A 16,452-nucleotide genomic window follows, 5' to 3' on the forward strand; every position below is an offset into this window, starting at 1 on the left:
TGAAGAAAATGAAAAGGAACTTAATGCAGCCTATTCTTATAATTTTGGTGACACAAAAAAAGGTTATTCAATTCTGATCAATAACTGAAATGTAAAAATAAATAGCCTATTGAAAGCGTCTCATTTCAGGCAGTCTTACCCCGTAGGCTAAATTATTATTCCAAATGTAAGGGCATAAGCGGCCAACAAAGGATGAAAATGGTGATGTCTCCACTGAATATAGAGAATTATCCTATTCCCCTTTTCTGAAATTGTGAGCCAGACCTAAACAAATTACGCATCTGATGAATGGTATTGAACAAGGTTTATGCAATGGTCTCTGAGATACTTGTTCTACAGCGATGAAGTGTTATAGCCTAGTTAAAAAAAATGTTTTTATAAAAAATGACTTTTATCATGACAGGACAATGAACCTACATTAGATACAGTATTATGCTTTTGTAACACTTTTTGTTGTTGTTGAGAAAATATATGTTCAAGATCAAACGGCAGGTGCGAGACAGAGTCATTGGGATTTCTACAACTTGTCGAATAAATAAGAAACGTCACTGATGCGTACGTCATAGGTAACCCATGACACGTGTGCCCCCAAAATGAGTGCCAATGAAATGGCTGTGAGAACCTGAGTCCCATCGATCGTTTCTATAAGAGTTGCTTTGGGAACTGATGTTGGAAACAATTCCTTTTACTCTAAACGTGAGAACACAAAATGGGCAATTCTGATCGTTAACTTTAGAAGGCCTATAAGTAACCAATGGGGTAATTTCAGCGTTTATTTCAGCGTTTTCATTTTAGATGGTAAGCTTATTCTGAACGTATTTTTTAATGTAATAGAATTAGGATCAAGAATACATCATTTAATAGGACCTCTATGATGTAGGTCTGGTTGTGACATCATGGTTTTGATGTCATTTTATACTCCCATCACTGCACTAAAACTCTCCAATTGTCCTTCCTGCAGGGTCAACACCCTATGTGAGTTTATCTGAGAAGCATGGACAATCCCATACCTGTCACAATGAGAGAGACCCCAGCAGGCGGGATGAAGGTTAGGCTAGTAACATACATTTCCTACTATTTAGCCTTTTTATTATATCGGTGAAAAAGTAAAAAGTAAGACAAAGATAGGTTATTGATATAATAATAATTACAACATTTTTCATAAAAAAACGTTTCCTAAATAATTCACCTATCACTTGTATTTCTAGGGCACCCAAAAGCCTGTGGGTCAGGGCAGCAGACACATGGAACCCAACGGGATAACCTCAGACTTGAAGGAAGTCCTAGATTCTCTGTGAGTACGCATTGTTTTCTTCTTCAGATTTTTGATCAGAACAACATGAATCAGACAAGCATTATATGCTACTAGGCCTACCCCCCCTAATGGATCGTACAAAACATTAAGGACACCTGCTCCTTTCATGACAGACTGACCAGGTGAATCCAGGTGAAAGCTATGATCCCTTATCAATGTCAATCCACTTCAATCAGTGTAGATGAAGTTGAGGAGACATGTTAAAGAAGGATTTTTAAGCCTTGAGACATGGATTGTGTATGTGTGCCATTCAAAGGGTGAATAGGCAAGACAAAATATTTAAGTGCCTTTGAACGGGGTATGGTAGTAGGTGCCAGGTACACCGGTTTGTGTCAAGAACTGCAACTCTGCTGGGGTTTTCACACTCAACAGTTTCCTGTGTGTATCAAGAATGGTCCACTACCCAAAGGACATCCAGCCAACTTGACACAACTGTGGGAAGCATTGGAGTCAACATGGGCCAGCATCAATGTTCCCTCTAAGCTGCAGCGCTGAAGAAATATCAGCCCGCATAGAAAAGCACGAGACTGAATTTCACTCAACTTTCTGGAGTTTCTGGGGGGGAACAAAATATTAGGACGGTGTCCTTAATGTTTTGTACACTTAGTGTAAAGTGCAGTCTGTTTTATCATTCCAAGATTTTGAAACTACATCTCTTACCTCAATTTGTCTTTCCGCAATTTTCACATCCTATTTCCTCACCTCCTTGTCAATTGTATTGGAGGAGAAGGTCCAAGGTACCTCCTCTCGCACCTTCTCCTCCAAGGCGTTTTGACAAGGAGACGAGGCGAGGAATCTAGAAGACATTAATTGAGCAAGTATGCCAACAATGCTGAGTCAGTATTATTGAATATAAAGAAGTTTTTGAATTTTAGAACTGTTTGATGACAATGTCCCTTCTTACCAATGTCACACCATGGCTCTGACCAACAGCGGTGTGGGTCAGCTCAAGGACTTGGCAACCATGGTTGCAGAGGAGCCACTGTCGGACGCTCAAGTTGAAGGTGACGTGACATTACCTTGTGACACCAATAATGAAAAAAGACAAACACAATAATTTCTATACTTTAAATGAGTGTCAATCGCTATGCATGCCTGTCGAAGAATTTGAAATGAAAAGAAGGTTAGTTAATTCCAGTAGCACAAAGAGAAAAATAATACAATTTGAAAAATGGTGTATTTAAGGGATCTCAAGCTTAAGTTTTGATCATAGGACCTCCATCAGTGTACAAACCAGCCATTTTCAACCAGAAGGAGTTTTTATTTTCTCCTCGGGGACAATCACGTTAATCCTTTCCTGTTCTATCCTATCCCATAGCGTTCCAGGCTGTCTTTGAGCTGTTTGCCACCGATAGTCATGGCTCCATCGACGTAGTGGGTCTCTCCTCCCTATTGGACACAGTAAACATGAGACTCAGCCCCGAGCAGACTGAGGCTGCCCTACATAGGGCCGACTATGACGGTGAGGTCACTCACAAGGACATACACATGCAATGTATCCCAATGCAGGATCAAGAAATTACGCTATTGGAAGTTTCACAAGATGAAAACATTTCGTTTGCAATTCTAACATGTTCCACTGAATGTGAAAAGCCTTTATAACCTGCTTCCAATACATTTTAAATGTATTTAGGAACTAAAAATTAACTCCAAACTAGCCTTTCAGATGTTTGTGAAATCAAAGACGGGTAGAATATGGGGTGGGTGTGAATAGTCGATTCAAGGTTTGTACTCAATTACTTATTAACAAGTACTCAAAATGTACAAATGCAGCTATTTATCAGGTAAAATGTATAAGCACAGAGAACATTTCAAACTTTTAAATGTGTGTGGAGTATGTCAAGTGCAGTAATTATGTTAAATTACATTTTCAGTTGTGTATCAGAACAACCACAGGCTTAATTGGAAGATCCAATGGGATACTTTTTTGCCATCAGCCCCGTTTCACGCTAACATGCATTAACTTGATTACTCAAAATGATTTTGATGAGAGTACTCCAACACAGACGTTCTTTCAAATGCCCATCCCTAGTAGAACATATGAAAGCTATCTGTAATTTTATTGTAAGGAACAATAATTAAAATGTGATTTGTTTCTAGGAGATGGTGAGGTAGGTTTTCAAGACTTTCTGTGTGTGATGACAGACAGCCAGAAGTTCGCCAGGTGTATAAAAGGTAAAAAGCCTGTAAGAGAGAAAAGTGTGTTTTGACAGATTTTAGATGGCATGCACATGTTCACAATTACATTATTTTTTCAAGCCATGAAACAGGTGCCAACTGCTCCCTCTACTCCTCCTCCCTCAATCTCTCCCTTTCTATCCCTCTCCATTGTCACCCTCTGTTCTTCCCCTTTCCCTCTCCATCAAACCTCCCCCCTCTCTCTCTCTCTCCTTTCTCTCCCTCTCTCTCCCTGTAGCGGAATCCCCTGACCCATCTCAGAGTGTGGATCAGTCAGACTCTGTATTCTACAAAGCCTTGAATCAGATGCTGAATGCGGGCCTCATTCCCAGCAGTGCCACTGGGGAGATAGTTCGGTAAAATACAAACGCTCCCTCTCTGAAAATATACACTAGCAGTACCTCTGGTCAGGCACAACATGTATGCAAGATTCTTTTTTGAATTTTTTATATATATTTAAAAAAAGATATAGCCCCCTTTTCTCCCCAATTTCGTGATATCCAATTACGATCCAATTACTATCTTGTCTCTTCGCTGCAACTCCTCAACAGGCTCAGGAGATGCGAAGGTCGAGTCATGTGTCCTCCGAAACATGACCCGCCAAACCGCCCTCCTTAACACCCACCCACTTAACCCGGAAGCCAGCCGCACCAATGTGTCGGAGGAAACACTGTTCAACTGACGACCAGAGTCAGCCTGCAGGCGCCCGGCATGCCACAAGGAGTCGCTAGAGCGTGATGAGGCAAGTAAAGCCCCCCTGGCCAAACCCTCCCCTAATCCATACAACGTTGGGACAATTTTGCGCCGCCCTATGGGACTCCCGGTCACGGCCGGTTGTGACACAGCCTGGGATCTGTAGTGACGCCTCAAGCACTGCAATGTAGTGCCTTACACAGCTGCGCCCCTTGGGAGGTCCCAGGAATTGTGAGGTTTATTATGAGAATAAATATTAGAGTAAATCATTTGAGTAAACTGTTGCTCATGACAAAATATGAAGAACAAAGCCCCAAAAATAAAATGTTGTCAGCTTAAGTTCTCGTTCTTTGAGTCTTTCTGTCTCCACCCAGGTATTACCATAAGAAGTCGCTGCGTCATGTGTTGCGGGTGGCGCCGCATCAGAACAAGAGCAGGGGTCATGTGATCACCTACTACGCCAAGGGGGCCCATCTGGTGGGCCTGCAGCCCAAGCAGCTGATGAAGTACATCAAACCCAACGGTGAGCAACGTATGGGCAATGTCTGTGTAACGTCTGAACATCAACGTTTGACCAGTGTTTGAGAAACACATCTAAACTACATAATTTCAGTTCCTGGTTTAATTTTGTGTATATTACTTCCCCTCCTAAGCACAGGAGGTTGGTGGCACCTTAATTGGGGAGGACGGGCTCGTGGTAATGGCTGGAGCGGAATCAACTACATCAAACACATAGTTTCCATGTGTTTGAAGCCCTTCCATTTTCTCCGTTCCACCATTATTATGAGCCGTCCTCCTTTCAGCAACCTCCTGTGCTCCTTACCTATCTTTCAATTTTACACTGTACACTACCGTTCAAAAGTTTGGGGTCACTTAGACATTTCCTTGTTTTTGAAAGAAAAGCAAATTATTTTGTCTATTAGAATATCATTAAATTGATCAGAAATACAGTGTAGACATTGTTAATGTCAAGAGTTGCCTCTTCAACAGTGAAGAGGCGACTCCGGGATGCTGGCCTTCTAGGCAGAGTTGCAAAGAAAAATCCATATCTCAGACTGGCCAATAAAAAGAAAAGATTAAGACACTGGACAGAGGTTATTTGCCTAGAAGGCCAGCATCCCGGAGTCGCCTCTTCACTGTTGACGTTGAGACTGTTTTTTTGCGGGTACAATTTAACGAAGCTGCCAGTTGAGGACTTGTGAAGCGTCTGTTTCTCAAACTAGACATTCTAATGTACTTGTCCTCTTGCTCAGTTGTGCACCGGGGCCTCCCACTCCTCCTTCTATTCTGGTTAGAGCCAGTTTATGCTGTTCTGTGAAGGGAGTAGTACACAGCGCTGTACGAGATCTTCAGTTTTTTGGCAATTTCTCACATGGAATAGCCTTAATTTCTCAGAACAAGAATATGCTGACGAGTTTCAGAAGAAAGTGCTTTGTTTCTGGCCATTTTGAGCCTGTAATTGAACCCACAAATGAGGATGCTCCAGATACTCAACTAGTCTTAAGAAGGCCAGTTTTATTGCTTCTTTAATCAAAACAACAGTTTTCAGCTGTGCTAACATAATTGCAAAAGGGTTTTCTAATTATCAATTAGCCTTTTAAAATGATAAAGTTGGATTAGCTTACTCAACGTGTCATTGGAACACATGAGTGATGGTTGCTAATAATGGGCCTCTGTATACCTGTGTAGATATTCCAGCTACAATAGTCATTTACAACGTTAACAATGTCTACAATGTATTTCTGATCAAAATTGTGATATTTCAATGGACAAAAAATTAGCTTTTCTTTCAAAAACAAACACATTTCTAAGTGACCCCAAACCTTTGTCTTCTTTGGCAACATTGGATTACTGAATTGAATTGAATCCGAGTCACTGCGTTGTGTGTGTGACTCTCTCAGCTCCCAGTACCAGCCCATATTCTAAGCGGCCCAGCCTGAACGTCAAGTCAAAGGTCATGGTGGGCAAGCGGGTAGCGACACAGGGAAGTGTCCCCTCTGCCAAGACCTGGAAGACCGTGGAGATCGAGGAGCGCATCAGACAGGTATGAGCTAAAATGACAGAAGGGTTGGAGACAATTCCATTTCAATTCAGTAAATTCAGCCAATTCGGTTTACTTTATTTTATTTACTTGCGCCTTTATTTAGCCAGGTAAGTCATTGAGAATAAATCAATTATATTTTACAATAACGACCTGAATTGACTGAAAATGCATCTGGATCACCGCTGTATTGCATGCTGTGTTGAATATTGTCAAGTATACAGCTTTTTTAATTTATGTAACCAAACTTTATCTAGATGTTGTCTTCCCTGGCTTCTTATCTTAATTCAGTTCTGAATCAGCAATTCATGAATTATTATCCCTATTTATGAATCTAAAAATACAAGGATAATAGCAGGGGAAGTTTAGTACATTTTCCCCAAATATGAAAAGACGGCAATATAAAAGCCGACGTGGGGGCACCCTGACGAAACTACGGCAGTGATTAAATAAACCTCCTCTACCCTCTGTTCTATTGGCGAATGTACGACTGAAGAACAAACCAGACGAGCTCCGTTCGAGACTATCCTACCAACGGGACCTGAAGAACTGTAATATCCTATGCTTCACAGAGTCGTGGCTAAACGAGGACATGGTTTATGTAAATTCAACAGTATTTTTTCTATGCATCAGCAGGACAGAACGGCAGCGTCTCGTAAACTCAAGGGCGTGTCTCTTTGTTAACAACAGCTGGTGTGCAATCTCTAATATTAAGGAAGTCTCGAAATTCTGCTCACCTGAGTTAGAATACCTTATGATACACTGTGTAGACCATACTATTTACCAAGAGAGTTTTCATCAATATTTTTCGTAGCTGTCTATTTACCACCACAAACCGATGCTGGCACTAAGACCGCACTCAACGAGCTATATAGGACCATAAGCCAACAAGAAAATACTCCTCCAGAGGTAGCACTTCTAGTGGCCGGTGATATTAATGCAGGAAAACTGAAATCCGTTTTACCTTGTTTCTACCAGCGTGTCACCTATGCAACTAGCGGGGGAAAAAAACTCTAGATCACATTTACTCCACAAAGAGACACATACAACGCTCTCCCTCGCCCTCTATTTGGCAAATCTGACCATAACTCTATGCTCCTGATTCCTGCTTACAAGCAAGAACAAACAGGAAGTACCAGTGACACACTCAATTAGGAAGTGGTCCGATGAAGCGGATGCTACTCTACAGGACTGTTTTGCTGGAAAATGTTCTGAGATTCATCCAATGGCATTGAGGAGTTTACCGCATGAGTCATCGGCTTAATTAAGTGCATTGACGACATTGTCCCCACAGAGACCGGACATACATATTCCAACCAGAAGCCATGGATTACAGTCAACATCTGCACTGAGCTAAAGGCTTGAGCTGCCATTTTCAAGAAGTGGGACACTAATCCAAACGCTTATAAGAAATCCCGCTACACCCTCCGACGAACCATCAAAAAGTATCACTACAGGACTAAGATCCAATCCTACTACACCGGTCTGACGCTTGTCAGGGCTTGCAAACTATCACGGATTACAAAGGGAAACCCAAACACGAGCTACCCAGTGACACGAGCCTACTAGACGAGCTAAATGCCTTCTATGCTCGCTTCGAGGCAAGCAACAGTGAACCACGCATAAGAGCACCAGCTGTTCCGGACGAATGTGGAATCATGCTCTCCTTAGCCGATGTGAGTAAGACCTTTTAAACAGGTTAACATTCACAAGGCCGTAGAGCCAGATGGATTAGCAGGACGCATACTAAGAGCATGCGCTAACCAGCTGGCAAGTGACTTCATTGACATTTTCAGTCTGTAATACCTACATGTTTCAGCAAACCACCATAGTCCCTATGTGAGAATGCTGTTCATTGACTACAGCTCAGCATTCAACACCATAGTGCCCTCGAAGCTCATCACTAAGCTAAGGTCCTTGGGACTGAACACCTCCCTCTGCAACTGGATCCTGGACTTCATGACGGGCCGCCCCGGGTAGGGTAGGCAACAACACATTCGCCATGCTGACCCTCAACACGGGGGCCATTCAGGGGTGCGTGCTTAGTCCCCCCCTGTACTCCCTGTTCACCCACTACTCTGTGGCCGCGCAAGACTCCAACACCATCATTAAGTTTGCCGACGACACGATGCTGGTAGGCCTAATCACCGATGACAATGACACAGCCTATAGGGAGGAGATTGTGGGTTACTCATCTCTCTCTCTCTCTCTCTCTCTCTCTCTCTCTCACTCTCACACTCACACTCACACTCACACTCACACTCACACTCACACTCACACTCACACTCACACTCACACTCACACTCACACTCACACTCACACTCACACTCACACTCACACTCACACTCACTCTCACTCACTCTCACTCACTCTCACTCACACTCACTCACTCACTCACACACTCACTCACTCACTCACTCACTCACTCACTCACTCACTCACTCACTCACTCACTCACTCACTCACTCACTCACTCACTCACTCACTCACTCACTCACTCACTCACTCACTCACTCTCTCCACTTCCTTCCGTCCCTCCCACAGTTATCAATCAAGTACCCAGGAAAGGAGACTAAGTCCATGATCACTCCGGTCAAGATCAAGGTGGACCTGCAAGTGAAGGACCGAGAACGTCTCACCTATGACAACATCAACCAAATACACCGCAAGGTGCTCCAGCTCACACTATAACAAGAACATCATGCATTTGCCATTTTAGTCAATACCTTTGCAGTATTTCAGTTAGAAATGGCCATGTTTGAGTCTTCCCGTCTTTCCTCCTGTCTCTGTCTCCCCCTTCCATCTATTCCAAATCTTCTCAGCAAAGATGCCTCTCTCTTCTCTCCATCCCTGCCATTTTTATGTAACAATGTGCTATGTAATACGTGTGACTACAATGTAGGGCTACTGTACAAACAATATCTCTGCTTGGAAAGGCCTGATTTAAAGTGAGTTACTCTCTACTTCCCTCTCTCTCTCCTCCATCTCTGTATCCCTCTATTTCTCTTTATCTCTATATATATTTATCTATCTCCTTCGCTCCCTCCCTCACTCTCCTCCCTCCATCCCTCTCTCACCCCAGTCCAAAGAGGGCTTGAACACCTACCTGGAGACGCTGAGCCAGTACAAGCAGCGGGACACCTGGGACTCCTGGGGCTCGCTGCAGAGCTACCACAGCTCTCTGGGCCACAATGCCTTCTCTGACACATTCTCCACCTACAGCTGGAGCTGGAGTGGCTGCCGCAACATGCTGCAGCCCCGCGACCTGCTGGAAGAGAGGCACAACTTGCCTCTGCTGCCACAACAATATTAGGGAGCAGGGAGTATGGAGGGAGTATGGATAATTTCCAATTAAAAGCAAGAAATGTGTAGATTTTGTACTACATCCTATTATTTTTTATAAACATTTTTTAGCCATCTTTTCCTCCCCAATTTCGTGATTACGATCTTGTCTCATCGCTGAAACTCCCCAACGGGCTCGGGAGAGGCGAAGGTTGAAATCATGCGTCCTCTGAAACATGACTCACCAAACCGCGCCTCTTAACATCCGCTCGCTTAACCCGGAAGCCAGCCGCAACAATGTGTCGGAGGAAACACTGTTCAACTGACAACCGGAAGTAGGCCTGCAGGCGCCTGGCCCACCACAAGGAGTTGCTAGAGAGCGATGAACCAAGTAAAGCCCCCGTGGCCAAACCTTCCCCTAACCCGGACGACGCTGCCCTATGGGACTCCTGGTTACAACCCGGTAATGACCCCAGGCTGTAGTGACGCCGCATCACTGCAATGCAGTTTCTTAGACCGCTGTGCCACTCGAGAGGCCATTTCATTGTATTCTTAATACACTACATGACTAAAAGAATGTGGAAACCTTCTCGTCGAACATCTCATTCCAAAATCATGGGCATTAATATGGAGTTGGCACTGATGTTGCGCGATTAGGCCTTGCTCGCAGTCGGTATTCCAATTCCTCCCAAAGGTGTTGAATGGGGTTGAGGTCAGGGCTCTGTGCAGGCCAGGGAAGATCTTCCACACCGACCACGACAAACCATTTCTGTATGGACTTCGCTTTGTGCACGAGGGCATTGTCATGCTGAAACAGGAAAGGGTCTTCCCCAAACTGTTGCCACAAATTTGGAAGCACACAATCGTCTAGAATGTACTTGTATGCTATAGCGTTAAGATTTCCCTTCAATGGTACTAAGGGGTCTAGCCCGAACCATGAAAAACAGCCCCTGACCCATATTCCTCCTCCAATAAATTCTACAGTTGGCACTATACAGTTGAAGTCGGAAGTTTACGTACACTTAGGTTGGAGTCATTAAAACTAATTTTTCAACCACTCCACAAATTTCTTGTTAACAAATTATAGTTTTGGAAGTCGGTTAGGACATCTACTTTGTGCATGACACAAGTAATTTTTTCAACAATTGTTTATAGACAGATTATTTCACTTATCATTCACTGTTTCACAATTCCAGTGTGTCAGAAGTTTACATACACTAAGTTGACTGTGCCTTTAAACAGCTTGGAAAATTCCCAAAACTGATGTCATGGCTTTAGAAGCTTCTGATAGCCTAATTGACATAATTTGAGTCATTTGGAGGCGTACCTGTGGATGTATTTCAAGGACTACCTCCAAACTCAGTGCCTCTTTGCTTGACATCATGGGTAAACGAAAAGAAATCAGCCAAGACCTCAGAAAAATAATTGAAGACCTCCACAAGTCTGGTTCATCCTTGGAAGCAATTTCCAAACGACTGAAGGTACAACGTTCATCTGTACAAACAATAGTACGCAAATATAAACACCATCGGACCACGCAGCCATCATACCGCTCAGGAAGGAGACGCGTTCTGTCTCCTAGAGATGAACGTACTTTGGTGCGAAAAGTGCAAATCAATCCCGGAACAACAGCAAAGGACCTTGTGAAGATGTTGGAGGAAACAGGTACAAAAGTATCTATATCCACAGTAAAACGAGTCCTATATTGACATAACCTGAAAGGCCGCTCAGCAAGGTAGAAGCCACTGCTCCAAAACCGTCATAAAAAAGCCAGACTTCGGTTTGCAATTGCACATGGGGACAAAGATTGTACTTTTTGGAGAAATGTCCTCTGGTCTGATGAAACAAAAATAGAACTGTTTGGCCATAATGGCAGCATCATGTTGTGGGGGTGCTTTGCTGCAGGAGAGACTGGTGCACTTCACAAAATAGATGGCATCATGAGGAGGAAAATTATGTGGATATATTGAAGCAACATCTCAAGACATCAGTCAGAAAGTTAAAGCTTGGTCGCAAATGCGTCTTCCAAATGGATAATGACCCCAAGCATACTTCCAAAGTTGTGGCAAAATGACTTACAAAATTGACAACAAAGTCAAGGTTCTTGGAGTGGCCATCACAAAGCCCTGACCTCAATCCTATAGAAAATTTGTGGGCAGAACTGAAAAAGCGTGTGCGAGCAAGGAGGCCTACGAACTTGACTCAGTTACACCAGCTCTGTCAGGAGGAATGGGCCAAAATTCACCCAACTTATTGTGGGAAGCTTGTGGAAGGCTACCTGAAACGTTTGACAAGTTAAACAATTTAAAGGCAATGCTACCAAATACTAATTGAGTGTATGTAAACTTCTGACCCACTGGGATTGTGACGAAAAAAAATAAAAGCTGAAATAAATAATTCTCTCTACTATTATTCTGACATTTCACATTCTTAAAATAAAGTGGTGATCCTAACTGACCTAAGAGGGAATTTTTACTAAGATTAAATGTCAGGAATTGTGAAAAACCGAGTTTAAATGTATTTTGCTAAGGTGTATGTAAACTTCCGACATCAACTGTACATTCAGGTAGGTAGTGTTATTCTGGCATTGGCCTAACCCAGATTTGTCTGTCGGACTGCTCGATGGTGAAGCGTGATTCATCACTCCAGAGAACTCGTTTCCACTGCTCCAGAGTCCAATGGCGGCGAGCTTAACACCACGCCAGCAGATGCTTGGCATTGCGCATGGTGATCTTAGGCTTGTGTGTGGCTGCCCAGCCATGGAAATGCATTTCATGAAGCTCCCGACGAACAGTTCTTGTGCTGACGTTGCTTCCAGAGGCAGTTTGGAACTCGGTAGCGAGTGTTGCAACTGAGGACAGATGATTTTTACGAGCTATGCGCTTCAGCACTTGGTGGTCCTGTTCTGTGAGCTTTTGTGGCCTACCACTTCGTGGCTGAGCCGTTGTTGCTCCTAGACATTTCCACTTCACAATAACAGCACTTACAGTTGACCGGGGAAGCTCTAGCAAGGCGAACATTTGACGAACTGACTTGTTGGAAAGGTGGCATACTATGACGGTGCCACGTTGAAAGTCACTGAGCCCTACAGTAAGGCCATTCTACTGCAAATGTTTGTTTATGGAGATTGCATGGCGGTGTGCTCAATTTTATACACCTGTCAGCAATGGGTGTGGTTGAAATATCAGAATCCACTAATTTGAAGGGGTGTCCACATATTTTTGTATATATACTATATATATATATATAGTGTATATACCATTTAGTCAACACTTTTCTCCAAAGTGACTTACAGTATAATGAGTACATACAATAGTACTTATGACTGACTAATGAGCACTGCATCAATTGCTGAAATGTATATTTCAATGTGACTTTTTTTGAATTGGGTGACAAGATTTTTAAACCATTTTCCAGAAGTACTTTTCACAGTTGTATTATTTTACATGAGCCAGTACATATCTGTGTGTTCATGCGTGTGTGAGTATAAGATAACATACCATCAGATCCAAAATGATTGCTACCCGTGATAAAGATCAAATCAAAAATGTTTCACCTTACAGTGAAATGCTTACTAACCAATAGTGCAAAAAAGGTGTTGGGTGAACAATAGGTAAGTAAAGAAATAAAAACAACAGTAAAAAGACAGTGAAAAACAGTAGCGAGGCTACATACAGACACCGGTTAGTCAGGCTGATTGAGGTAGTATGTACATGTAGATATGGTTAAAGTGACTATGCATATATGATGAACAGAGAGTAGCAGTAGCGTAAAGAGGGGTTGGCTGGACACAATGCAGACAGCCCGGTTAGCCAATGTGCGGGAGCACTGGTTGGTCGTGCCAATTGAGGTAGTATGTGCATGTGTACATGAATGTATAGTTAAAGTGACTATGCATATATGATCAACAGAGAGTAACAGCAGCGTAAAAAAGAGGGGTTGGGGTAGCCATTTGATTACCTGTTCAGGAGTCTTATGGCTTGGGAGTAAAAACTGTTGAGAAGCCTTTTTGTCCTAGACTTGGCACTCCGGTAACGCTTGCCATGCGGTAGCAGAGAGAACAATCTTTGACTGGGGTGGCTGGGGTTTTTGACAATTTTTAGGGCCTTCCTCTGACACCGCCTGGTGTAGAGGTCCCGGATGGCAGGCAGCTTAGCCCCAGTGATGTACTGGGCCGTACGCACTACCCTCTGTAGTGCCTTGCGGTCGAAGGCTGAACAATTGCCGTACCAGGCAGTGATGCAACCGGTCAGGATGCTCTCGACGTTGCAGCTGTAGAACCTTTTGAGGATCTCAAGACCCATGCCAAATCTTATTAGTTTCCTGAGGGGGAATAGGCTTTGTCGTGCCCTCTTCACGACTGTCTTGGTGTGCTTGGACCATGTTAGTTTGTTGGCAATGTGGACACCAAGGAACTTGAAGCTCTCAACCTGCTCCACTACAGCCCCGTCGATGAGAATGGGGGCGTGCTCGGTCCTCCTTTTCCTGTAGTCCACAATCATCTCCTTAGTCTTGGTTGCGTTGAGGGATAGGTTGTTATTCTGGCACCACCCGGCTAGGTCCCTGACCTCCTCCCTATAGGCTGTCTCGTCGTTGTCTGTGACACTGTTGTGTCGTCTGAAAACTTAATGATGGTGTTGGAGTCGTGCCTGGCCATGCAGTTGTGGGTGAACAGGGAGTACAGGAGGGGACTGAGCACGCACCCCTGGGGGGCTCCAATGTTGAGGATCAGCGTGGCAGATGTGTTGCTACCTACCTTCACCACCTGGGAGTGGCCCGTTAGGAAGTCCAGTATCCAATTGCAGAGGGAGGTGTTTAGTCCCAGAATCCTTAGCTTAGTGATGAGCTTTGAGGGTACTATGGTGTTGAACGCTGAGCTGTAGTCAATGAATAGCATTCTCACATAAGTGTTCCTTTTGTCCAGGTGGAAAAGGGCAGTGTGGAGTGCAATAGAGATTGCATCATCTGTGGATCTGTTTGGGCAGTATGCAAATTGGAGTGGGTCTAGGGTTTCTGGGATAATGGTGTCTATGTGAGCCAATACCAGCCTTTTAAAGCACTTCATGGCTACGGACATGAGTGCTACGGGTCTGTAGTCATTTTGGCAGGTTGCCTAGATGAGCAAAAAAGACTGTCTAAAATAAATTAATACAATTGAAGAAGGCAGTCTATAAGCGCAGACAGAGGATATCAATGTTCTGGAAAGATGCTGTATGGAGGAATAGTCTAAGATCCCACAAAACGTGTTCACCAATCTCATAAAACATTTTAGAAAAAGGCACAGTGCTGAGGGCGCCGGAGTATTGATAACAGGAGTGCCAATCATTTTGACCCCTATCTTTTTTTAAATGTGTTTTTTTACTTATTAGTAGTTGTATTAGTATAAAATAATATGATTCGATTTTTTTTTTCTTCATACAATAGGGTTCAGTATTTGTATTGTTTATTTTATACAGTCTTTTTTGCTCATCTTTATCAAGGTTGACATTATTTTGGACCTGACTGTACTTAACATATCTACATGTACTAATTTGCCTGACATTGGAATTCAGGCACGACACAGTGACAAGATAAAAAGGATTATTGTGGATACTGGCTCTCTCACAAGTCTAACATATCCTATACTTCGCAAACCAAACTAGAATAGAAGCATTTTTAGTTCTCACAGTCTTCAAATGATGGATTATCATGGCACCCTTTAACATAAACATCTCAAATCAGACCTCACGGTCCCACAATTTTTCACTGGCTCATTCCTTAAAGAGTTTGAGCTTCATGTTTGGTTTGGGAGGGGTTTGTGTAATGGTTGGCAACTTGTCAATGACTTATGACCTAAAATCACAAATTCCACTTCTGTCCTTTCCCTCAATGTTGACTTAAAAGGACCTGTGTCTCGAATGAAGTGGTCGTGATAAAACTAAGTCACTTCCGAAGAGGAGGGCGCTATCCTACTATCGCCTAAAGCAGGGTTTCCCAAACTCGGTCCTCGGGACCCCAAAGGGTGCACGTTTTGGTTTTAGCCCTAGCACTACACAGTTGATTCAAATAATCAACTAATCGTCAAGCTTTGAGCATTTCAACCAGCTGTGTGGTTTTAGGGCAAAAACCAAAACATGCACCCCTTGGGGTCTCGAGGACAGAGTTTGGGAAACCCTGGCCTAACATTCTGTCTTTTCAAAAATGGAACTCATCAGACAATAGTTGACTTGAGTTATAGCCTACTTTTGATAGACAAAAAGACAATGACGTACCCCCAGTGAGCATTAGTGGTTGATATTTGTTTCGTCCGCCCGAGCCTTGATTTCAAAGTCCACAGACTTAGATTTTTAGTCTGGTCTGGACCGGCCTAGGTTTGGTCCCAATTTTTTTTTTGATTTGGCCAAATGATATACCCCAGTGAGCACTGACTGCTGCAGGACATCCACGGACATTGACTATTGGTTTATGTTTGTTCCGTCCGCCATGGCCTTGACTTCAATGTCTACAGACTTTGAAATCAACAGTCTTTATTTAGCCCAAACATAGACTATGATTGGTTCGAAATTGGTCCAGTACATATGGTTTTCAGTGGAAAAGGAAGAGAGACTATGAAACGACTTCCGCTTTTGGATGTGTGAAAAGATGAAAGATATAACTTGATATAATATTGCCTGTTTTTCTTTGAGAGGAAATTCTTGACACAAAGTCAACAGACACCACATACCAATTTTGCTGATGTCGTCTTTTGCGGAGATTCCATTAATGCTAGATAACGCTAGCTAATATCTGGCCAGCAGCTAGCTATGGCACGCTTGCTATCTTGCTTTCTGAAGTTGTTTCCATCCTGAATAGTAACAAGGCGACACTCCATCTTAACTCCTCCTCCACATTTACTGGATTGGTTGAACAGTGCAGAAGAGAACCTTCCCCGACATTTGACCAGAATGTGGGTAATTTAGTTTCA

The 16,452-nt window shown here is 43.2% G+C and overlaps 1 protein-coding gene across 1 annotated transcript; it reads left to right on the forward strand.

The window, feature by feature from the left end:
* Positions 1–969: 969 nt before the first annotated feature.
* LOC129855122 (EF-hand calcium-binding domain-containing protein 3-like) lies at positions 970–15,486 on the forward strand. The gene is made up of 10 exons (XM_055922469.1): positions 970–1,048; positions 1,209–1,294; positions 2,249–2,319; positions 2,634–2,777; positions 3,416–3,490; positions 3,732–3,849; positions 4,561–4,709; positions 6,088–6,230; positions 8,772–8,897; positions 9,310–15,486. Exons 1-10 carry the CDS (start codon positions 995–997, stop codon positions 9,538–9,540), a joined length of 1,197 nt encoding a protein of 398 aa, XP_055778444.1. The 5' UTR covers positions 970–994; the 3' UTR covers positions 9,541–15,486.
* Positions 15,487–16,452: the final 966 nt, after the last annotated feature.

Source organism: Salvelinus fontinalis, chromosome 1, assembly GCF_029448725.1.
Source record: "Salvelinus fontinalis isolate EN_2023a chromosome 1, ASM2944872v1, whole genome shotgun sequence".
NCBI lineage: Eukaryota > Metazoa > Chordata > Actinopteri > Salmoniformes > Salmonidae > Salvelinus > Salvelinus fontinalis.